We start from the raw sequence: 25,881 nt of genomic DNA, 5'->3' as shown, positions 1-25,881 counted from the left end.
GATTGGGGGACAAAATACGTGGGGTTACGGGGTTAGGCTTTGACAAAGGGTCATCTGGACTCGAAACATCAGCTCTTTTCTCTCCTTACAGATGCTGCCAGACCTGCTGAGATTTTCCAGCGTTTTCTCTTTTGGTTATGGAATTAGGGCTTGGGTGGGAATGTTGATGGTGCAGAATCAATGGGCTGAATGGCCTCTTGGGATTCTACGATATCATTAATTAAATGTGGCAGTCAATTTGCACACGGCAAGCTCTCACAAATGAGATAAAAGACTAGACAAGTTTTAGTAATACTGGTTGAGAATTGGGCTACACGGTGGCACAGTGGTTAGCACTGCTGCCTCACAGCGCCAGGGACCCGGGTTCGATTCCCGCCTTGGGTCACTGTCTGTGCGGAGTTTGCACGTTCTCCCCGTGTCTGCGTGGGTTTCCGCCGGGTGCTCCAGCTTCCTCCCACACTCCAAAGATGTGCGGGTTAGGTTGATTGGCCATGTCAAATTGCCCCTTAGTGTCAGGGGGATGAGCAGGGCAAATATATGGGGTTACGGGGATCAGGCCTGGGTGGGATTGTTGTCGGTGCAGGCTTGATGGGCCGAATGGCCTCCTTCTGCACGTTAGGGATTCTATGATTGTATTGACAAAGGATGCTGGCTCAAATTTTACTGTTCTTTGACCAAGTGAATTAGGAGATCTCTGATCAGTTAAATGATCTCAGCCAAGATGACAGTAGGAATAATGACAATTAGCATCAATGTCATTGAAATAAGGAGGACTGGCTATTGTTGAAAAGTACACAGAGGTCAGAGCACAGGGTACGTACGGCACACCATTTTGTTCATCACGGTGGATCCGGAATGGATACAAAAGAAAACCTACCTTCCAAACCCACGACCACTTCCATCTAGAAGGACAAGGGCAGCAGATACATGGGAACACCACCACCTGCAAGGTACCCTCCAAGCCACTCACCATCCTGGCTTGGAAATATATCGGCCGTTCCTTCGCAGTCGCTGGGTCAAAATCCTGGAATTCCCTCCCTAACGGTATTGTGGGTCAACCCACAGCACATGGACTGCAGCGATTCAAGAAGGCAGCTCACCTTCTCAGGGGCAACTAGGGATGGGCAATAAATGATGGCCAGCCAGTGATGCTGGCCCCAAGCATGAATAAAGAAAAAACACAGGAACGAGTGGAAAATCTTGGAAGAAGGCAGTTGCAATGAATCTCAAAAGCACAAAGTTGTGCAGATGAGTTGCACCCAGAATACAAACCAGCCAGGAAAATGGGATGCATTCACACAACAGCTTGCAGCAACATTGCACACTGAACATGGAAAAAATACCCCAAGGCACTTCACAGAAACAGAAGGAAAATGAAACGTCAAGTCAAGAAAGGGGAAAATAGCAGCTTAAAGTAGTTTATTTATTAGTCACAAGTAAGCTTACGTTAACACTGCAATGAAGTTACTGTGAAAATCCCCTCATTGCCTCACTCCGGCGCCTGTTCGGGTACACTGAGGGAGAATTTAGCACGGCCAATGCACCCAACCTGCACATCTTTGGGAAGAAACCGGAGTACCCGGACACGCAGACACGGGGAGAATGTGCAAACTCCACACAGACAGTGACCCAAGCCGGGAATCGAACCCGGGTCCCTGGCGCTGTGAGGCAGCAGTGCTAACCACTGTGCTACCATGCTTGGCGAAAGAAGTGGGTTTTATGGAGGAGGATATTAAAAGGAGCAGAGGAATTTCTTGATGCAACTCCAGAACACGTGGCCAAAGACACAGCCACCAATGGCAGAGCAAAGCAAAGGAGGGTAGCACAAATGGCGGAAGTCAGAGTAAAGGAGACTGTTATAAATGCATTTAAGGCAAAGCTAGATGAGGAAAAAAAGGGGTAGGTGATAGAATGAGGCTCTTGTGGGGCATAAACATTAGCTTGGGCTGAATGGCCTCTATTGTTAGAAGTTTGGAAGTTAACGATGTCAATAGTGACCTTGAGATACAAACAAAATAATAGACAATAACAAGAATAGCAAGCATCTAGAGGAATAGTGCAGTGCGATTTGCCTAGTAACAAGATTAGCAGGCGTCTAGAGAAATCGAAGTGTGAATTGCCATATCAGAAACATTGTTTCTCAGAGATCAGTGGGGGTTATATCAAATTGATAACTTCTAAAGGCAGGGAATGTGAGAGATAGATGGCAGGATCTTCCGGCCGCGTTCGCCCGAAAGCCGGAAAATCCCGCCCGAGGTCAATGGACCTTTTGCATGGTCCGTGTCCCGTCCGCTGCGACTCCTGTGGCAGGCTGGACGGGAAAATTCCGCCCAGTCTAATCTACAGGGTGGATATCAAAGTGACTGAACGGTATAACCACCTTCAGTGGGGAAGGAGGCTGACTTTTCATCTAACAGCCAGACACACCAAAATCTTCAGAGAGGCCAGTTCCGTCTTTGATCAGAGCCACGGAGGCTTGTTCCTTCTGACATTTAGAGCTACGGTAGTTTGTAGCAATTCTCCTCTAAAAGGCACAGTTTTTGTACCTTCGTGGAACAGGCAAAAGATATTTTCTCAGACCTAGCCATCTAAGCTGTATTGTGGGGTAACTATGAACTGGATTTGACTGATAGAGTTACTAAGGTGGATGTGGTTTGGGAAAAGAGGTGTCTCAGTGAGTTCAGGGAATGTGGTAAATTGTGGGAACAAGAGGCAGCTTCAGGTAAAACGTTTAGTTATTAACACACTTAAAGTGTCATTGTGTATATTAGTCTTTGTTGTGTGTTTCTCTTTTACCTTAATAAATACTCTTTATTAATTGTTTACACAACTCCACACTGGGTTGTATGTTGTTCCTCACAATTTACCAAACAAATATACACCACTAAGAACCAGTGTTTCAAGTTACCCATCAGGGTTTTGAGACAATCTTGCAATTAACATCAGGGTGTTTCTTGACACTACGCTGCAGTGTTCTATGTGACTGTGTGTTTGATAGGGCTGGGAGTGATAGACCATTCAGGATTTAGGCAAAAGAATACAAATTAATAAAGAGACAGTTTTAAAAATGGAGGGTATTGGACCCATAGAATCCCTACAGTGCAGAAGGGGGTCATTCAGCCCTTCAAGTTTGCACCGACCCTCTGAAAGAGTGTCTTATTCAGGCTTTCCCCCACTGCCCTAACCCCATAATCCTGTGCATTTAGCATGGCTAATTCCTCTCACCTACAAATCTTTGGACACTAAAGAGCAATTTAGCATGGCCGATCCACCCAACCTACACATCTTTGGACACTAAGGGGAAACTTAGCATGGACAATCCATCTAACCTACATATCTTTGGAAACTGAGGGGCAATTTAGCATGGCTGATCCATCCAACCTACACATCTTTGGACACTAAGGGGCAACTTAGCATGTCCAATCCACCTAACCTACACATCTTTAGACACAAGGGCGGCATGGACAAGTTGGGCCAAAGGGCCTGTTTCCATGCTGTAAACCTCTATGATTCTATGACTAAGGGGCAATTTAGCATGGCCAATCCACCTAACCTACACATCCTTGGACACCAAGGGGCAATTTAGCATGGCCAATCCACCTAACCTGCACATCTTTGGACACCAAGAGCTAATTTAGCATGGCCAATCCACCTAGCCTACACATCTTTAGACTATGGGAGGAAACTAGAGCACCTGGAGGAAACCCGCACAGACATGGGGAGAACGTGCCTCACAGACAGTGACCCAAGGCTGGAATTGAACCCAGGACACTGGCGCCAACAGCTTCCCTGGTGCTAACCACCGTGCTGCCCCTAATCTGATTAGTTTTAAACAACAAGTAATGGAAAGACAGCATAATTGAAAATTAGTCAAAACTAAATTCAGAACAGATAAAACTTTACTCAAGTGATAAGTGCTTGGCAAAATCTAGCAAACAAGGCAAGGACATTGGGATTATTCATTACAAAGTGTCTCCAGGAATGTTAACACACTGAGGATGAGGTTTGATGAGTCATCTCGCCTTTTGTCCCATTACCTCAAGTGAGAAACTTGCTGATCTGCCAACTGAGGATCAGAGGCAAAACACTCAAATTACAATGGAGGCTGCGATAAGAATTTAGAATACTGGAATGGAATAGGCCGATGCTCTCTGGAAATTAGATGTGTGATCTGATTCCAAATGTGTAAAATTGTCAGAGGGCTTACACAGGATGAGTGTTGAGAGGCTTATTTTCTGTGTCTTGAGAGTGCAGAACTGGAGGATCATGTGGTGGCATGGTGGTTAGCACTACTGCCTCTCAGCGCTAGGGACCTGGGTTCAATCCCAGACTTGGGCAACCGTGTAGAGTTTGCACGTTCTCCCCGTGTCTGCGTGTGTTTCGTTCCCACAGTCCAAAAATGCGCAGATTGGGTGGTTTGGTCACGCTAAATTTTCTCTTAGTGTCCCAAGACTGGAAGGTTAGGTGGATTAGTGGGATAAATATGTGGGAGATAGAGCCTGGGTAGGATGCTCTGTTGGAGGTTCGATGGGCCAAATGGCCTCCTTCTCTCCCATAGGGATTCTATGATGACAAGGGGGTGACCGCTTAGGAGAAATACCTTCACTCAGAGGTATCTACTGAATTTTCCATTGTGAATCTATTGAATTTGAGTGTTGTGGATGCTGAGATTTATGACTGAGATTAAATTGGCCTTGAAGGGAATAAAAAAATGTGGTGATAGTGTGGGGAAGTAAACTTGTGGTGGACCAGTTACGATAATACCGATTGCTGGAGCAGACTTGAGGGATAGCATGGCCTGATGCTCTTATGGAGATTTCACTTTCAACTGGCTGTTCCCCAGTGTAATTCTAACCTCCGCAAAACATGCCCTCTGTTGCTCTAGTCTAACATTTCCATTTTACGGTGCAACTATTCTTTATTGTCTTGCTACGTTGGCCTGAGGGTCTTAAATCTGAAATGGTGACTGTTTCTCCCCCGATTTTGACCAGAGTAATTCTAGCTCTTGGTGCTTTTGGCTAGTCGAGATTAGCCCATTTTATATGGGTTGACATCCGCAGAGAGCTAAGTGGAGACTGAACAAACTAATTCACTTAGCACTATTACTCATTAGAGAGACAAGGCTTTTATCTCACCAGTGCTGATTGAATTAAACCCAGATGATCCCAGATTAAAAAGTCGGTGTTCCAAAACATTGCGTCACTCCAGTTGCCTTTATACTATCCCACTGTTCCATCCCAGCACGAGTCCTGCACAGTTTTTGATTTGATTTGTCACAAGGATTAACATAGTGAAAAGTATTGTTTCTTGCGCACTATACAAAGCATACCGTTCATAGAGAAGGAAACAAGAGAGTGCGAATGTACTGTTAACAGTCATAGCTAGGGTGTAGAGAAAGATCAACTTAATGCAAGGTAAGTCCATTCAAAAGTCTGACAGCAGCAGGGAAGATGTTGTTCTTGTGTCGGTTGGTACGTGACCTCAGACTTTTGTATCTTTTTCCCGAAGGAAGAAGGTGGAAGAGAGAATGTCCGGGGGGGGGGTCCTTAATTATGCTGGCTGCTTTGCCGAGGCAGCGGGAAGTGTAGACAGAGTCAATGGATGGGAGGCTGGTTTGCGCAATGGATTGGGCTACATTCACGACCTTTTGTCGTTCCTTGCACTCTTGGGCAGAGCTGGAGCCATACCAAGCTGTGATACAGCCAGAAAGGATGCTTTCAAGCTCCAACGCCAGAATCTCCACATCATCACTGTTTTACATTCCAGTGATCAGGAGCAATTTAAGTTCCAATCCCCAGGGACGCTGTAGCCAACCATTAAGTTTATTTAGAAGTCACAAGTAAGGCTTACATTAACAATGCAATGAAGTTACTATTGCCACCCTCCGGCGCCTGTTCGGGTCAATGCACCTGAGCAGCATGTCTTTCAGACTGGGGGAGGAAACCGGAGCACCCGGAGGAAACCCACGCAGACACGGGGAGAACGTGCAGTCTCCACACAGACAGTGACCCAAGCCGGGAGACCGGGTCCCTGGCACTGAGGCAGCAGTGCTAACCACTGTGCCGCCGTGCTGCAAGTGCTCCCACGATGAAATCTGCCAACATAAAACAGAGCCCAGGAAACAGATTTGGGTCCATACGATCCATCTGGCTTCATGCAGCGTGATTTTTTTTTTCTGGAAAAGGTGCTGCTTTTGTTCATCTGATCACATTTAAACCAAAGGGGAAAAAAAACAACTTCAGTTTCAACAATCTTTATTTATTTTAATTAATTCAGTTCACATACCCTACCCTGGCTAAAAGGCTGCATTATTTCAAGAGACAACTTAAAACTTCTCATCAGAACTCACTACACAGACGGCAAACTGGGAAAAAAAATACTATACAATGTAAAATATCCTGATAGTGCACAGTGAATCTAAAACAAAATTCAGTTTGAGGGCTAAGGACAATAAAGTTAATGCTTAAATCTGGAAGATCAGACTCTCAAAACATGTCAGTTACTAGTGATTACAGATTCCTTGATTGCTACAGTATTAGTAGTCATTTTTGTACAATTTAATCTCTACTAATTATACAGGGTTTCAGGTACACCCATCGAGTGTGCACTTTCGTGCGACTAACCCCAGCAGTTCAGACTGTAAGATGTGCTTTAGATTTACTTGATATATACAAAAGAAGGAGTCCCGTGTCATAGACGCGGCCTCTATGAATAGATTCTGAGGGGTGAAAACGACATAATTTCGGGGATTGGGGAGGGGGGGTGGGGGAAGGAAGAGGGAAACAGAACGGAGCACTCAGGAAACAGATTATGCATAGGTTCCTCCAGGGATGAGAGGTTCATAGGCAAGATCACCGCTCCTCCTGCACAGCACAACGAAGGCACACAGCATGCCCAGCAACTAGAGGACAAAGAAAGAACAGTAAATATTACAGGGATGACCCAAAAACTTAAAAAGCACCTTCTGCTTAACGGTCACTCAAACGCTTGGTGGTCATCACGACCTTGCCTTCCATTATAGTGGTCTGCTGCTTAATTGGGCACAGCAAGAAGCCTCACAACTTCTATTACACAGATGGCAAACTGGAAAAAAAATACTATGCAATGCGAGTAGGTGAGTCACCTGATGAAGGAGCAGCGCTCCAAAAGCTCGTGCCACCAAATAAACCTGTTGGACTTCAACCTGGTGTTGAGAGACTTCTTACTGCGCCCACCCCAGTCCAACGCCAGCATCTCCACATCATGGCTGCTTAAATGAGTATACAATCACACCCCTCCCACCTCCAGCACTCCAACACAAACCCCTCCCAAAATTAAAATAAAAATCAGGTCATTTCCATAAAATGACAAGAGCAAGGTGAACAAAACCAAATTACACGGCTTAATTTCATGTCCGGCTAAATAAGATCGCAAGGAATAGGTTAGGAAGGCCATTCGACCCAAGCTAAAGTCCATCCATTGAAACATCTAACTAGTTCTAGAGAAACAGCAGCATTCTCTCCTCTAAACTGCCCATTCCTCACTACAATAACGATCATTCAGTGCGAAGAGTCTCCCATTCAAACAGGGCTTAAATTTGCCTTTTAGCATTATTGACATTACATCCAATGTAAACGTCCCGGCTTGGGCCAGAATGCTTCTTGCCCGTATCAGCAAAGCCCAAGGGACTGGGCTGACGTTAGCTGGTGATACAATCATCTGTCGACTGTGATTTCCACTCCATCTGACGAAGCAGCAGTGCTCCGAAAGCTAATGGCTTTTGCTACCAAATAAACCTGTTGGACTTTAACCTGGTGTTGTTAAAACTCTTACTGTGACTACACATACAACAGGCACTTGTCCAGCATGAGAACACTTGCGGAAAATGGAAAACAAAACATTTCAAAAAAGTGCTTTTAATAAAAATTAAAAACACTTGGATTAATATCAGATAAAAGGCATGCTTTAAGCAATGAGCCTTATTTGCATTTATGGAGTTTCCCTTCAATTTTTGCAACTCTGCACACAGTTTGGAGAGCTCATTATCAAGCAGCTTAATGCAACAGAACAGGATTTCCAAGTGTTAAATAAATTATAAGCAGCACACAGGAGAGTGTTCACCAGCAGAATGTAATGAATAGCGTCGGCTACTAAATAGGCAGCGGTTACAATGTACAACTGGGCTCATTATGCACTGAACAGGATGATGGCCAATAGAAAGTGGCATTTGCATGTTCTTCACCTTTTATTCCAACCTGCAGAAGGCAAATTATGAAATTGTGGAAAGGCTATTCAACCAATCTCTTGCTTTGAGAGGATCGCATTGAGTTTGCAACACTCTGCACAACCATAAAATATCGGTATGTCCAAAAATATAATGTAACCCCAAAGTTTGGCTTGAAAAAAGTTCACTTTAAAAATCCAACTACAGCAACAACTTGCATTTATATAACACCTTTATTATAGGGCAACGTCCCGAGGCACTTCACGAAAACATTAATAAAATTAAACATCAAGCACAAAGGGACCAAAAACTCGCTTCAAGAGGTTTTAAGGCAGGCCTTAAAAGGGGAGAGCGTTGTACTGAGGAGGCGCGGTCTCGAGGGAGAATTTCCCGAGCTTGGGGCCTTGACTGCTAAATGAGATTTTACAAACAGGAATGAAGTTCTAATCATGTTTTGTCTTTGTCTTCCAAACTGAGGGGGCGGGTGAAAATGAGAGAAAAGAAAAAAATCAAAAAAGGACAGAAAGGGTGGTAATCAGGAGGAGATGGACACCTGGTGTCTATGAACCTGCATCAAAAAAAATGAAAGCAAATTCAGAATATTTGAGAAAAATCAAGAGTATTAATTAAAAACAAAGAACAAAGAGAATTACAGCACAGGAACAGGCCCTTCGGCCCTCCAAGCCTGCACTGACCATGCTGCCCGACTGAACTAAAACCCCCTACCCTTCCGGGGACCGTATCCCTCTATTCCCATCCTATTCATGTATTTGTCAAGAAGGACCTTAAAAGTCACTATCGTATCTGCTTCCACTACCTCCCCCGGCAGCGAGTTCCAGGCATCCACCACCCTGTGTAAAAAAACTTGCCTCGTACATCTCCTTTAAACCTTGCCCCTCGCACCTTCAACTGATGCCCCCTAGTAATTGACTCTTCCACCCTGGGGAAAAAGCTTCTGACTATCCACTCTGTCCATGCCTCTCATAATCTTGTAGACTTCTATCAGGTCGCCCCTCAACCTCCGTCGTTCCAGTGAAAACAAACCAAGTTTCTCCAACCTCTCCTCATAGCTAATGCCCTCCATACCAGGCAACATCTTGGTAAATCTTTTCTGTACCCTCTCCAAAGCCTTCTGGTAGTGTGGCGAACAGAATTGAACACTATATTCCAAGTGCGGCCTAACTAAGGTTCCATAAAGCTGCAACATGACTTGCCAATTTTTAAACTCAATGCCCCGGCCGATGGAGGCTAGGCTTCTTGACTACCTTCTCCACTTTCAGTGACCTGTGTACCTGTACACCCAGATCCCTCTGCCGATCAGTACTCTTAAAAGGAGACATTCAATACATCATTAAGCATATTTGATTGTTGGCTTTATGTTGATCAGTGCAGATCATGCCATGTCAAGGGAAAGGCAGCAAGGGCTGGGCTGCAATGCAAAGCAACACCACAAATTGCTCCTTGATAACATCCAGGGCATCACTAAGCTGGCCATTCGCCCTCTGGCTCGCCGCAGGGGCATCAAGTGCATTTCCAGGCTGATCCACGAAGAGGTCCACGGGGTCCTCAAGGTTTTCCTGGAAAACATCATCAGGAACTCTATGGTGATGGCCATGGATTGGTTGTATGCCCTGAAGTGTCCTGTACGGCTTCGGTGGTTGAAGATAGGATCATAGAATCCTACATTGCAGAAGGAGGCCATTTGGCCCAACGAGTTTGCATTGACCACAATCCCACCCAGGCCCTATCCCTGTAACCCCACTTATCTACCCTACAAATCCCCCTGACACTAAGGGGCAATTCAGCGTAGCCAATTAACCTAACCTGCTCATCTTTGGACTGTGGGAGGAAACCGGAGCACCCGGAGGAAACCCAAGCAGACACGGGGGAGAACGTGTAGACTCCACACAGACAGTGACCCGAGGCCGGAATTGAACCCGGGTCCCTGGCGCTGTGAGGCAACAGTGCTAACCACTGTGCCACCGTGCCGTCCATTAGCAAAACCACTAGTTATCTAGGCTTGAGGGCAGCCTGGAGTTATAAGAATTGCTGTCTGCCTTGCTTTTGTCTACACCAAAAACTGATTTTTAGTCGTCTCCGGTCACTGAAGTTGGGACACAAAGGATGTTTCAACTGAGGTTTGAGGAGATCTTTAGACCCAATTTGCACTTTACAAATTAGCAATCTAGCTTGGAAGATGCAAGTCTGAGCTCCTAGAATTTCCACATGAGAACTCGGGATTTGGAATCACTTGAAATCCTTCAAATGAATCAGGACGACAAGAAACTTGCAACCTTTTCATTTGATCACAGGATTCGCTGAGGTTTAAAGTTTAGTTATTAGTCACAAGTGAGACTTAACACTAACACTGCAATGAAATTACTGTGAAATTCCCCTAGTCGCCACACTCCGACGCCTGTTCAGGTACACAGAGAATTTAGCACGACCAATGCACCCTAACCGACACGTCTTTCAGACTGGGAGGAAACCGGAGCACCCGGAGGAAACCCATGCAGACACGGGGAGAACGTGCAAACTCCGCACAGACAGTGACCCAAGCCAGGAATCGAATCCGGGTCCCTGGCGCTGTGAGGCAGCAGTGCTAACCACTGTGCCACCCGTTTACATACATTCCAGGTTTTTTATACCACTATGGATTGTAAATATGCTTTCTATTATGCCCTCATTCCGTAAGCAAAATGGAAGGCTAGCCAAGCGAAGACTTTAAATGTTTGAGGAATCTTGTTTCCTGGCAATGTCCCGTTAACCTCATTACAGGATCATGCATCAAGCACATCGCCACGCTGACAGTTCACATCCTTACTGGCAGCAGCTGCTGCCGACATAACAGAGAGAATACAAAACCCATATAAAATTGAAAATGTATTAACTGCTGGGAGCGGATCAAAACTGTAATCGAATCGGTAGGTTCGGATAGCAGCTAACCTCTGATTCAGCTCGACTCAGGCAGCTGGCAAAGTAACACAAGAACTTCAGATTCCTGCCTTGTAATTATTTCTAGCCAACCAGGATTCGATATTTCAACGTCCAAGCAGACTATCATTAGATACGGTGGTCACAGCTCATCCCCTCAGTAATGCAGGGGCAACAGGAAATAATGCACTTGAATTAAAGGCTTAAAAATTTTTTAAAAAGGTTACAGATTTGAAAAATAATAAATGTCACTTGGTCTATCAATGGATCTCTACAAAACAGAATGGGTATTTTAAAGAGTCAATGCATGATTGAAATGGTAGTTTGGGGGGGTGGGGTGGGGTGGGGGTGGGGAAGGTGGAGTGGTGGGGTATGAGGTCAGGTTTACAATTAGTGCTGCCTAGCTTGGGGAAAGTTACATTCTGTTATGTGTAGAGGGAAAACCCACAAAAAGGCTTCAGTATGAAACCGTAGCTTAAAGGAGGGTCAACATCTTTACCTCGAGCCGACTTAACCACTCACTCTGAAAGTGTGAACACTTACCACAACTCGTCACAAGCAACTTTTTAAAGCCACGTGCCCATCTTTATAATCTGGTAAAAGGCTGTGCCAACCCAAAGTTTCTATTTTGGTCCAAATACATCAAAAAAATCAAAATGTTCTTTTTGATTTGATTTATTATTGTCACATGTATTAGTATACAGTGAAAAGTATTGTTCCTTGCGCGCTATACAGACAAAGCATACCATTCATAGAGAAGGAAAGGAGAGCGCGCAGAATGTAGTGTTACAGTCAGAGTTAGGGTGTAGAGAAAGATCAACTTAGTGTGAGGTAGGTCCATTCAGAAGTCTGATGGCAGCAGGGAAGAAGCTGTTCTTGAGTCGGTTGGCACGTGACCTCAGATTTTTGTATCTTTTTCCCGGCGGAAGAGAGAATGTCCTGTGTGTGTGGGGTCATTGATTATGCGAGCTGCTTTTTTGAGGCAGCGGGAGATGTAGACAGAGTCAATGGATGGGAGGCTGGTTTGCGTGATGGATTGGGCTACATTCACGACCTTTGTTATTTACAGTCCATTTCTCTCCATTGTCCCCACTTTCCTGAGGAGGAGAAATCCTTCTACAAGTTGTTTCTGCACATTAAAAATACCAGCAGTTTCTCTGTCATGTCCCTGAATTTCCTATGGTTGAAACCATATACTTGATGGTTTGAGTTATCAGAAGCTGGATAGACTGGGACTATTTTCCCTGGAGCATAGGAGGCTTAGGGGTGATCTTATAGAGGTCTATAAAATAATGAGGGACATAGATAAGGTAGATAGTCAATATCTTTTCCCAAAGGTAGGGGAGTCTAAAACTAGAGGGCATAGGTTTAAGGTGAGCGGGGGGAGATACAAAAGGGTCCAGAGGGGCAATCTTTTCACACAGAGGGTGATGAATGTCTGAATCGAACTGCCAGAGGCAGTAGTAGAAGTGGGTACAGTTTTGTTTTGTAAAATACATTTAGACAGTTACATAGGTAAGATGGGTATGGAGGGATATGGCCAAATGCAGGCAATTGGGATTAGTTTAGTGGTAAAAACTGGGCAGCATGGACAGGTTGGGCTGAAGGGTCTGTTTCCATGTAGTAAACTTCTGTGCCTCTATGCTGAATGTTGTGGTGCGGGCAAAAATCACCAAATGCAAATCTCTGAACTCCATCTCTGACATAAGTGGAAAATTGTTAAATTCAAAGGCAACTCAATTTAATAAAAAGTAATCCTAACTTCTACTTGTGACCACTTGAGGGTCTCACTGCCTTCCACAAGACTGTAATCCCACACGACACCACCATTTGTGGGGGATAAGCAATAGCGTGGAAATCAAAGACAATTTGTAGACACTTTTCATCCCATCAAAGATGCTGGGTACGGCAGCAAAACACACGGAATACACAAGCAAGGAAGTAATAATCCAGTTATAAAATAAGGTTGGAGCCCCATAAGCTCATAAGATATAGGAGCAGAATTAGGCCATTCGGCCCATCGAGTCCGCTCCGCCATTCGATCATGGCTGATATGCTCCTCATCCCCATTTTCCTGCCTTCTCCCCATAACCCTTCAACCCCATTACCAATTAAAAATCTGTCTAACTCCTCCTTAAGTTTACTCACTGTCCCAGCATCCACCGCACTTTGGGGGAGCGAATTCCACAGATTCACAACCTTTTGGGAGAAGTAGTTTCTCCTGTTTTAAATTTGCTAACCCTTATCCTAAGACTATGGCTTCTTGTCAATGGGAAGAGTAAGCTCGCCTTGGAGAAAATCCAGTAACAACTCACCTGCATAACAGCTGACATGAAGACAAACAGAATAAATTGATATATGCTTCGACTAGCAGTTTAAAAGACTGACGTGACTTAAGGGTTGAAAATAATGAATTGATGGAAAGACAGGGTCTAACTCTTTATTCCATCAGTGGAATTGAGCAGGGAGAGATATTAGAATGCAAATTAAGCCAGTTAAAAGTATATTCAAAAAGAAAATGGAGAAGCTCAGTCAATGGAGGGGTTTATATTTGGGAAGCAAAGGCATGAAAATATCTGAAGGGCAGAGATGAAGAGGAGGCAAGGCTATTAAAATGGCAGAGCAGGCTCCAATAAACGGCTCACTCACAGTTCCTTAGGACCCTTCTACTTCAGGCGGCATAGTGGTTAGCACTGCTGTCTCACAGCACCAGGGACCCGGGTTCGATTCCCAGCTTGGGTCACTCTGTGTTCAATCTGCACTTTCTCCCTGTGTCTGCACGGGTTTCCTCCGGGTGCTCCGGTTTCCTCCCACACTCCAAAGATGTGCAGGTTAGGTTGCCCCTTAGCGTCGGGGGACTAGCTGGGGCAAATGCATGGAGTTACGGGGATAGGGACTGGGTGGGATTGTTGTCGGTGCAGACTCGATGGGCCAAATGGCCTCTTTCTGCACTGTAGGGATTCAATGTGCTGGTGAAGATAAAATTTAAAACTCCAAGGCTTTTCATAAACAAGCTCCTACTGAACTTTCTTCCCCTCACCACCCCCACCCAAGCTCAGTGCATTTGCATTACAAGCATGTTTATGCTTTCTAATGAAGTCTTATCTCCATTTCCACATTAAAACGAGCAAAGCCATTGAAAATGTTCACATCAAATGGCTCGCTACTCGAGCGTAACGCCTGAACAGAACTCTTTTCCCCCCACTTGGAACAGCTAAAATATAAAACCATTCTATTCATTTGACCTGCTTATTGCGCCACACAAACGGTCCCTCAAACCTCCATCTATTTTTGTTAACGTTTTCCCAACAGGTCCCGCACAATGCAGGCCAACATTGAGTTTCAGTAAGTATTTCAATTCGCAGTTTCAAGCATAATGGAAAGGGCAAGTAATTGACTGCGGTGACACCGCGAGCAATGGCACATATATTCAGAAAATACTCAATGCCATGTCGCTGGACAATTCCTTTTGTTCCTGACCAGGTCAGGAGACAACACACAAATCATGGTGCTGGGTCAGAAAGCTGGAAGATCCTGGTTGCAAACAAAGCACATTTCTCGAAGCTGCAATACTTGTTGCTTTCACTGTCATTGCAAGGAGAAAGGGTATCAAACCCCATGTACCCGGTGCACAGGAGGTAATGGCAATAACTCGCCTGAAGAAGGGGCAGCGCTCCAAAAGCTCGTGATTCCAAATAAACCTGTTGGACTTTAATCTGGTGTTGTGAGACTTCTTACTGTGCCCACCCCAGTCCAACACCAACATCTCCACATCATGGCTACCGTTGACTATGGAATAGTGTAGGTTAGATGGGCTTTAGACTGGTTTCACAGGTCGGTGCAACATCGAGGGCCGAAGGGCCTGTACTGCGTTGTAATGTTCTATGTCATCGCAAATCGCTCAAAGTGGAGAGGACCTCCAAGGAGATCACGCATGTCGACACAGACATCTCTCACCTGAAGGAGCAGCGCTCCGAAAGCTCGTGATTCCAAATAAACCTGTTGGACTTTAACCTGGTGTTGTGAGACTTCTTACAATGGCAATAAAGGCAAGTGGTGCTGGAAATATTCAGCAGGCTAGGTAGCATCTGTGATGTTAATGTTTCAGATCAATGACCTTTCATCAGTACCTGAAGTGGATCAGTTTCTCTCTACAGATGCTGTCTGACCTGCTGACTATTTCCAGCATTTTGTTTTTACTCAAGATTCCCAGTATCTACAGTAATTTGGTTTTTTTCCCCCAATAAGGGTGCTGAAAGGTAGCACCACATGCATTATTGGGCCTGCAAAGTATGTAGATCAGGATCAATAGATTACATACTGCAGTAAACTTGGCAAGTTCACCAATCACAAGTCTCAAGCCTTCATTTTGTAAGCATCTCTCCCAGTACTCCAACAGAAAAACATGTGGGGCGGCACAGTGGCTAGCATTACTGCCTCAGCGCCAGGGACCCGGGTTCAATTCCGGCCTCTGGTCACTGTCTGTGTGAAGTTTGTATGTTCTCCCCATGTCTGCATGGTGCTCCGGTTTCCTCCCACAGTCCAAAGATGTGGTTAGGTTGATTGGCCATGCTAAATTGACCCTAGTGTCAGGGGGATTAGCAGGGTAAACGTGGGGGGTTACGGGAATAGGACCTGGGTGGGACTGTAGTTGGTACAGACTCGCTGGGCCGAATGGCCTCCTTCTGTACTGTAGGGATTCTATGACACTTTAATTTTTTTTTAAATTACATGAACTGCTTGAGCCTACAAATAGGACTGCCTTGGAGATGAGATTTTTGAGATCCTGGAGACTATTTGAAGAGTAAGCAGTTCTCGGAGGGCTCTGGTCACCATTCCTGCCTCAGCTAATGCCACAAGAAAGAAAGATTATCTAATCATCCATGGTTTCCCAGAATTTACTATGTGGAAACTGATGACAAAGGCCTGAAACATTCAAAAATCAAGTTGTTTTCTGAGGTGCATGCTGAAACCTTGAAGACACAAAGGTACGAATGAATGCAATTCCTTTCTCCTTAAAGTTTGGATAAATCTGCAAGTAAAAGTCACAAAAGGAGATTCCTCTGCAAGAGAGGAAAAACAAAAAGAGTTGGGAGATCGTAGGGGGGAAGGTGGTGAAAAGCTACAAAGCCACCCGAGGGAATTTCCAATTGTTCCACACTGAGTTATTCAGCAGTCTAAGGGTTGGTCACACAACACAAATCAAACTGGTAAATAACGTGGAGTAGATTACAATGGGTAAAGGGATACCCTTTATGCCTTCTCGTCACAACCTTTCCCACACCCTGAATCAAGTTGCAAAGCATAAACTTTGCTGCGGGCCAGCTGCCCATCAGCAGAGCAGTCACTGGAACGAGACATTCAGCCTTTGAAGGCCATTGGAAAATTGACAAATTTACTGCTGCAGTTTTTGATGCTGATGGGTCAAAGTTCTGTGGTTTTGCAAAAACTTCAAGTAAATGAAGGTCAATCTTTACAGTTTCGGAAGAGAAACAAAAGGGGCAGCGCGATGTTGAATGGGGAGGTCGGCAACTTTTTGCAGCATGCAGCACATTTAAATCAGGAAAGTTTAGGTGGATTTCAGGATGAGCAAATGCAAATCAGTTTGTTGCATCTGGGATCAGAGTAAAGAGAGTAGCGTGGAACATAAACACCAGGAGTTAATTCATGGACAATGGACTTTGAGAATCCAAAATAGAACAATACCGATATAAAAGCAGCTTTACTGAGGTAGAGTGAACGCCATGCCAAAAAAACTCCTATAGGATTATTCATCTTCTCAGGATGTTCCCAAGCCCTCCACAACAGAACTATAGAATACCTCCAGGGTAGGAGGATGCCATTCAGCCCATTGAGTCTGCACTGACTCTCCGAAAGTGCATCTTACCCAGGCCACCTGCTCTATCCCCATAACCCTAAGTAGTTACCATGGATAATCCACCTAACCTGTACATCTTTGGACTGTGGGCGGAAACCCATGCAGACACGGGGAGAATGAGCAAACACCACACAGTCACCTGAGGCCAAAATTGAACCCAGGTCCCTGGTGCTGTGAGGCAGCAGTGCTACCCACTGTGCCACCCAGAGTAAAATGTCCCACGAAACTTCACAGGAGCTTTACTCAAACAAAAATTGTTATTGTGTCACATAAGGAGGTATAGGATAGATGATCAGAGGTCGGTTTCAAGCAGTGTCAAAGGAGAAGAGGGAGTAGAGAGGTGAAGGAGTTTAGGAAGGGAGTTCAAAGGTTCAGGGCCTAAGCAGCTGAAAGCACAACCGCCAATGTTGACGTGATTAAAATTGGGGATGTGGAAGAGGCCAGAATTGGAGCAGTGCCGAGAACAGCAGATTGCAGGGTTGGAGGGAGGGATTTGAAAACAAGGGTGAGAATTCTAAAACTGCGAAGGTTGACATACCAGGAGCCAGTGTAGGTCGGTGAGCACAGGGGTGATGGATAAATGGGAATTGCCACAAGTTTTGGACGAGTTCAATGGATGGATGGATGGATGGAAGAGGGAGACTGACCAGTAGAACCAATTATTTCTGAAATGTAACTTAGCTGTAGACAATTGTGGCATATTGTGTAATGAAGCAAGAGTTTCAGGAACTGAAGATTTTGCAGAAACATGCAAAAGATGGGTTTACAATCCTGCAGAGTGAAGGAGCTGATTTCAGGTACATGAATGCAAGTAATCTATAAGTAGAGCATAACGTGCTTGTAGATGGATTTGAGTGTCATGCAGGGAGGTCCTTCTACGGAACAGGACTCAATTTCAGACAAGTCACTCCCGAATGAGTGGTCCAGATTAGCTTTATATAAGTTTTGCAAGCTAAAAAGCTTCTTAAGCAAAAGCCTTTTTGCAAACACCCAAGGAAGTAATTTCAACGCTTGGCTCTCTCAACACCACAAGACACCTGCAGAAAAAACACAAGCCTACAGCAGACCAGATAAAGAACAGGATCAAGCCAATTTCTTGAGCTCCCTTGATACCAGAGCAAACTATTTTTTCCCTCCTTTCCTGAGTATTCCAACTCTCACTGAAGTGTATTTTGACGGCAAGTAAAGCAACCCATGGATGAACCTAGATTGTGTACATTGCCACACATCATAACAGAGTGCCGTACACACTTTACTCAATGCCCAAAGGTGCATGTTTTTGGGAGTCACTAGGTAACATTCAGAAAGAAATTGGCTTTTTGGTTCCCTGGCCCAGGGACACAGGCACTCAAGAGGGCTATTTGAGCTTAACAAAACATGCACAGTGCAGGAGTCCCCAGAAAGCATCTTGCTGGAAAGAGAGAGACAGACACACTCTATGGCCATGAGTCTGAAAACACCTGATCTCAGAAGCTAAGCAGACTCAGAACCTGGTTAGTACTTGGATGGGTGACCTCCTGGGAATTGCCATATACTATTTACCATACACATAGACGATCTGGAGGAGGGGACCGAGTGTAGGGTAACAAAGTTTGCGGATGACACAAAGATGAGTGGGAAAGCAAATTGCGTGGAGGACACAGAGTCTGCAGAGAGATTTGGTTAGGCTAAGTGAGTGGGCAAGGGTCTGGCAGATGGAGTATAACGTTGGTAAGTGTGAGGTTATCCACTTTGGAAGGAATAATAGTAAAATGGACTATTATTTAAACGGTGAAAAATTACAACATGCTACTGTGCAGAGGGACCTGGGGGTCTTTGTGCATGAATCACAAAAACTCAGTTTGCAGGTGCAGCAGGTAATCAAGAAGGCAAATGGAATGTTGGTCTTTATAGCGAGAGGGATGGAGTATAAAAGCAGGGAGGTCATGCTGCAACTGTACAGGGTACTGGTGAGGCTGCACCTAGAGTACTGTGTACAATTTTGGTCCCCTTATTTAAGAAAGGATATATTAGCTTTGGAAGGGGTACAGAGAAGGTTCACCAGGTTGATTCCGGAGATGAGGGGGTTAGCTTATGAGGAGAGATTGAGTAGACTGGGCCTGTACTCATTGGAGTTTAGAAGGTTGAGGGGAGATCTTATAGAGACATAAGATAATGAAGGGGCTAGACAGGGTAGAAGCAGCGAGGTTATTTCCACTTACAATGGAAACAAGAACTAGGGGGCATAGCCTCAAAATACGGGGGAGTCAATTTAGAACAGAGTTGAGGAGGAACTTCTTCTCCCAGAGGGTAGTGAATCTTTGGAATTCTCTGCCCAATGAAGCAGTAGAGGCTACCTCGTTAAATGTGTTTAAGTCACAGATAGATAGATTTTTAACCATTAAGGGTATTAAGGGTTATGGGAGCAGGCGGGTAAGTGGAACTGAACCCACTATCAGATCTTATTGAATGGTGGAGCAGGCTTGAGGGGCTAAATAGCCTACTCCTGCTCCTATTTCTTAATAGCAGGTGCAGTAGACTTTGTGGGCGGCACAGTCGCATAGCAGTTAGCACTGCTGCCTTATAGCACCTGGGTTCAATTCCAGCCTCGGGTGACTATGTGTGGAGTCTGCACGTTCTCCCCGTGTCTGTGTGGGTTTCCCCCGGGTGCTCCGATTTCCCCCCACAGTCCAAAAGATGTGCTGGTTTGGTACTTTGGCCGTGGTAAATTCTCCCTCAGTGTACCTGAACAGGTGCCGGAGTGTGGCGACTAGGGGATTTTCACAGTAACTTCATTGCAGTGTTAATGTAACCGCTATTGTGACACTAATAAACTTTTAAAAAGAACACTGGTACAGGGATACTTTATTTTTTTTAAAATTCCCCATCAAAATCTTCTTGCAGCAAATTCTAGGCTGACTGAAGAGTGAGAAATCCCAAGTCTGCTGTCAATGATGGGCCAGCTGGAGTTTTACTGGGAGGTGCACAGCCTTGGGTAATTGGCTGGAAAAGGAGAGAATAAATCTTATAATTTACTTCTTCCATCACCCACTTCCGCCCACCACCCAAGAACCTGGCATCCTCACCAGCCAGTAACTGACTAAAGCATAGCCAACTAAGACAAGTTTGATTCACAGAGGACAAATGAACGGACATGGCATAACACCACGAATTGCTACAAATTGTAAAGCACCAGTGGTTATTGCTGTACTCGGAAATTGGAGGCAATAGAAACATGTTTACTCAGCAAGTCTGGTCCTGACATACCGCATGTACTATTATTGCAATGTGCTCTTCCAACAGACCGCATTTTAGGTTCAGGATATTCTGTGGGACATGACCCATAAATCTGGAGCGAAAAAGATAGGAACAGAGGGGGTTCCGGGGCAGAGCGCGCACTCACCAGCCTGCGGGCTTGCTGTCACTTTTAATTACAGTTCTAGTGCAGTTTGTACACTGGTAACCCACCCTCATCCCTTAAATCAAAAAGAATACCTTCAATTAGTTACTTGTACACTTATCACTGCCAGAAATATTTGCAATTCAAGAAAGACTATAGCAAATCAGCACACACAAATCTGCCAACTCTGACAGACTTATTAGAAGTAGTATCAAGGCTCACTCGCAATCATGAAACTGCTTTGAAATTTCTGGACTGTTCACAGCACAGGAGACCATTCAGCCCATTGTACCTGCACCACTCTCCGAATGAGCAACGCACCGACTGCCATTCCCTACCACCCTCCTCCCCATAACCCTGCACATTCTTCCTTTTCAGATAATAATCCAACTCCCCCACGAATGCCTCCCGGGCAAAGCCAGAGTGCTGAATTGCAAGGTGCACTAATCAGGATGGTGTGCAACCTGGCTTGGGAGCTTGCAGATGATCGTATTCCCATGTGTCTGCTGCCCTAGTTCTTTTAGGTGATAGCCATGGGTTTGGAAGGTGCTCTCAAAAAGGATCCGTGGCAAGTTGCTGCAGAGCACCCTCTGTATGGTACACACTGCTGACATTCTCAGTGGTGGAGGGTATGAACCTCTAAGCTGATGGATGGGATGGCAATTAAGTGGACTACTAGTAAGTGAGAATTGAGGTTATGATTAAAGTAGTAATCTTCAATACTATGAATTATCCGAGGTTAACTACAAAGCAATGGAAAGGGCAGGAATATCAAGGTCCAAGCAGCATGTAGCATCAGAACTTGCACAGCTGCTGCAGGTCCAGGCTACACATGCTTCAAGCTCGGCAAAACAATATGCTTTGGCAGGTTCTATTTCTGGGTTCCCCTGCAGCCAAACCTCAAGAGGCTAAGCACATGTGTAGGCACGACCAGTGCCCGTGTGCTAGCCTGATAATGCATGTGCATGTGCAGGGGAATCGATGCGACTTGCAATTAATCACTCCATCCAGCCTTGGCTGCCAAATCAGAATAGAATATTCCTCCTCACTCAGCAACCCCCAAGGCGGAGATGCTAGGATGGCAAAAATTACCCTCGTGTCCACAGAGATAAAATCCAAACAAAAACAGTAGGATTTTTAAAATAATTTTGTAAAGCATTTTAGATGCAGCATTATAGTCTTTGTAAACAACTCTGACATGTTGGAGATTAAATAAACTAATGGGGGTTATAAAGCAATCTAGAATGCTTTGCATTTGGAAAAAAACATATGACTTTATGATTTATGAGGTTGCCTTGGTGATTTTTGAGATGGCATGTCTGGACAATATTGGCAAATACTAAAACAGAAAAATCGCTGATTTGTTTCTAAAATTATTTTCATTGAAGAATGACAACTTTTACTGTATCGGAGTGCTGCCTTTCCTCAGAAAATGAAACAGTATTTTCAATCAAAGTTATGTCTTAATAGCTGCTTGATTTGAGTCAAATTGCCACAGGATACTGTGTACTGTGTACACATGACACAATGAGGTCAGGATGCACTGTACGCTCAAAGGCACAAAGTCAATAAAAAAAGGGATTCCTACTCAGCCTTGTACTGCCAGGTCAAAGCAAAACATCCAATGTTTATCAGAACCTGGTGTTCTTAAAAAGTTCAAACCTTTCAGAGCGAAGAGATTTTCAGCATGCTATTCTATTGTTTATTATTAAGAATAAAGGTCATGTGTGTTGTACATCAGCAAAAAATTTATTAGTCACAAGTAGGCTTACATTAACACTGCAATGAAGTCCCTGTGAAATTCCCCTTGTCACCACGCTCTGGCGCCTGTCCAGGTCAATGCACCCTAACCAGCACGTCTTTCAGACTGTGGGAGGAAACCGGAGCACTCGGAGGAAACCCAGGCAGACACGGGAGAGAACGTGCAGATTCCACACAGACAGTGACCCAAGCCGGGAATCGAATCTGGGTCCCTGGCGCTGTGTGAGGTCATGATGTGGAGATGCCGGCGTTGGACTGGGGTAAACACAGTAAGAAGTTTAACAACACCAGGTTAAAGTCCAACAGGTTTATTTGGTAGCAAAAGCCACACAAGCTTTCGGAGCTCCAAGCCCCTTCTTCAGGTGAGTGGGAATTCTGTTCACAAACAGAGCATATAAAGACACAAACTCAATTTACATGAATAATGGTTGGAATGCGAATACTTACAACTAATCAAGTCTTTAAGAAACAAAACAACGTGAGTGAAGAGAGCATCTGATGTCCCGAGGCATGGTACATTGGGGAAACTATGCAGACGCTGCGACAACGGATGAATGAACACCGCTCGACAATCACCAGGCAAGACTGTTCTCTTCCTGTTGGGAAGCACTTCAGCGGTCACGGGCATTCGGCCTCTGATATTCGGGTAAGCGTTCTCCAAGGCGGCCTTCGCGACACACGACGGCGCAGAGTTGCTGAGCAGAAACTGATAGCCAAGTTCCGCATACACGAGGACGGCCTCAACCGGGATATTGGGTTCATGTCACACTATTTGTAACCCCCACAGTTGCCTGGACCTGCAGAGTTTCACTGGTTGTCTTGTCTGGAGACAATACACATCTTTTTAGCCTGTCTTGATGCTCTCTTCACTCACGTTGTTTTGTTTCTTAAAGACTTGATTAGTTGTAAGTATTCGCATTCCAACCATTATTCATGTAAATTGAGTTTGTGTCTTTATATGCTCTGTTTGTGAACAGAATTCCCACTCACCTAAAGGGGCTTGGAGCTCCGAAAGCTTGTGCGGCTTTTGCTACCAAATAAACCTGTTGGACTTTAACCTGGTGTTGTTAAACCTCTTGCTGTGTGAGGTAGCAGTGCTAACCACTGTGCCGCCCCCATATTGAAGGCTGGATGCAGATTTGTGGCTGTGATTTATTCCCGCACGTATACACGTGCACGCACACAAACTCTTACTGCCCACTGTTAATTTTCAGTCAGGCAGCAGGGATATCAGGTGCTTTTCCAAAAGGGAGATATGAGGTGAATCATCCTATCTGCTGTCACATGAGGAAATAACTTACATGGCTGCCTTGAAAATACCGACTGATACGGGGGAGGGGTAGATTAACACAAGGAGTTTTTCTTAAAACCTTCCAAGCACCATTTGTCACTACAAGATGCTGTGTGAAAGACTCAGCAAGGAGCAGCTGGTTTTTAAGGGGGGGGGGGGGGGGGGGGGACCCGAGGTTTTGAAAAAAAAGACTGAGTCATCAAATCACCAAGCCTGGAGACAGTGCCGTCATAGTCTGTGACTTTATGGACAGAAGGTTTAGTGTTTTAATAAGCTAAAGGCATAGATCTGCCGGGCTAAAGCTGCTATAATGCGAGCTTTCACCCACACAAGAGCTGGTCAGTTCTTAAACTGCACCAGATAGTGTTACAGTACGGCTATTACTGGCGATGTGAGTTAACCCCAGTGCCGGATTTAGGCATAAGCTAAACAAGCTACAGCTTAGGGCCTCACAAAATTTCAGAATTTTTTTTGGAGGTGTTTTAAAATTACACGTGGCTTTTTATGTGTTCTGTAGTTTTTGAAATGGCTTGTGTAGCAAATTTTTATGCATAGTTTTAAAATGGCAAAATGATAAATACGTAATCAGGAAATGCATCCATTTGAAAATAATTTGTATTTTTCACTTTAAATACCCCTTGCTATTAAATAATTAAAAGGCATAATTATGTTTTCAATTTTTACGTGGCGACCCAAGGTCCTGTTTTGGTTTGCACCTTTGTGAGACCTTTTGGTGAAACTTTTTAACAAGGGGCCTCCCAGCTTTATATGGCTTAGGGCCTCACCAAGTCTAAATCCGGCACTGGTTAACCCACACAAAAAATAGACGGTGAACAGTGTCCACCCAAAACAGAATCCCATTTTCTCCCTTGGGGAAGTCAATGGATCTCTGACAGATTGTCAGTGCTCCTCAGTGAAAATAATTTTAGAAAAAAAATCAGCGATTTTTCTGTTTTAGTATTTGCCAATATTGCCCAGACATGCCATCTCAAAAATCACCAAGGCAACCGCATGAATCAAGATAAAATCATATGTTTTTCCCAAATGAGTCATTTTCTTCCGAGAACGAGAGGTACTCCAATGTCTCAGTAGAAATCAACTGATCAATTTTCAAAGAATCTTAGCATGGACAAGCAATGTGGTTCCATTCACGGGTATTTTTACCAGGCAAGTCTTTATTGGGATATTGAAAGTCAGACTTGTATCCCTCACCTGGGACCGATGGGATAGAAGCTTGCTGGCTGTAAAGACCCTAGAGGAAATTGGGCAGTCTCAAACCAGTGCCTAGTAGGTATAGACCAACAGCATATTAAAAAAAAAATCGCGAATTCAACACCTGGGGTGGCACAGTGGTTAGCACTGCTGCGCCTCAGCGCGAGGGACCCAGGTTCGATTCCCGGCTCAGGTCAGTGTGTGTGTGGAGTTTGCACGTTCTCCCCGTGTCTGAGTGGGTTTCCTCCGGGTGCTCCGGTTTCCTCCCACAGTCTGAAGGACCTGCTGGTTAGGTGCATTGACCCGAACAGGCGCCGGAGTGTGGCGACGAGGGGAATTTCACAGGAACTTCATTGCAGTGTTAATGTAAGCCTTGTGACACTAATAAATAAACTTTAAAGCTTTAAACAATATCATACAGGCCTAGGCTAGCTGTTGTGGCAAAATGTGCCACCATGATACAGCAGGGGTGGTCTTCCAAGGTCAATTGGGAGCCATTTTGAGGCTGATTAGCAGCAGCTCTTCTGTGTGTTGCTTTGAGTGCTCGATGCGAACACCAGGCACTTGAAAGGAAAGCGCTCCTGTAGTCAACACCAACATTCCACCACATTGAGAAAGTCAAGTGTTTCTCCTCAACCACTGATTGCTGTTGAAAGCTTAATCTACTTTTACTTTCACCATTTCTCCAATTAGCTGTCATCAAAAACTTGTGGATTAAAAGCATCTTATCCAAGAGTCAGTCTTCAATATAAAGAGAAGTTTTTCCAAAAGTTTTTCAGGAGGGCTTGCTTGATAAAACTGTGAAGATTTCTCTACCCACTATGATTTTTTTTTCAAATCCAGGTTTCAGGACAAATACTTATTCTCCGTGGAGTTTTACGTTATCTACCCTATTGGTTGCATAGAAATTTATAAAATTCTAACAGGAATAGACAGGGTAGATTCAGAATGTTTCGAAATGAAAAAGGGGGAGTCCAGAACTAGGCAGTCATAGTTTGCGGATAAGGGGTAATCCTTTTAGGACTGAGGTAAGGAGAAATTTCTTCATCCAGAGGGTGGTGGATGTTTGGAATTCACTACCACAGAATGTTGTTGAGACAAAAACGTTATGCGATTTCAAGAAGAAATTAGGTATAGCTCTTGGGGCTAAAGGGATCAAGTGATATGAAGTGGGGGGGGAAAAAAAATCAGGATATTGAATTCGATGATCAGCCATGATCATA

At 44.6% G+C, this 25,881-nt stretch overlaps 1 protein-coding gene across 1 annotated transcript in view; it reads right to left on the bottom strand.

Moving 5' to 3' along the window:
• Positions 1 to 6,237: 6,237 nt before the first annotated feature.
• The window catches only part of LOC144480495 (tetraspanin-3-like), a 63,692-nt gene continuing 44,048 nt past the window's right edge, over positions 6,238 to 25,881 (bottom strand). The window contains exon 7 of the mRNA XM_078199994.1: positions 6,238 to 6,901. Coding sequence (XP_078056120.1) covers positions 6,809 to 6,901 — 93 coding nt within the window. The 3' untranslated portion in view covers positions 6,238 to 6,808. The remainder of the gene's footprint in view (positions 6,902 to 25,881) is intronic.

Source organism: Mustelus asterias, chromosome 29 (assembly GCF_964213995.1).
Source record: "Mustelus asterias chromosome 29, sMusAst1.hap1.1, whole genome shotgun sequence".
NCBI classification, from domain to species: domain Eukaryota; kingdom Metazoa; phylum Chordata; class Chondrichthyes; order Carcharhiniformes; family Triakidae; genus Mustelus; species Mustelus asterias.
The sequence above is the reverse complement of the archived record's forward strand: the minus strand, read 5'-3'. Positions and strand labels throughout refer to the sequence as shown.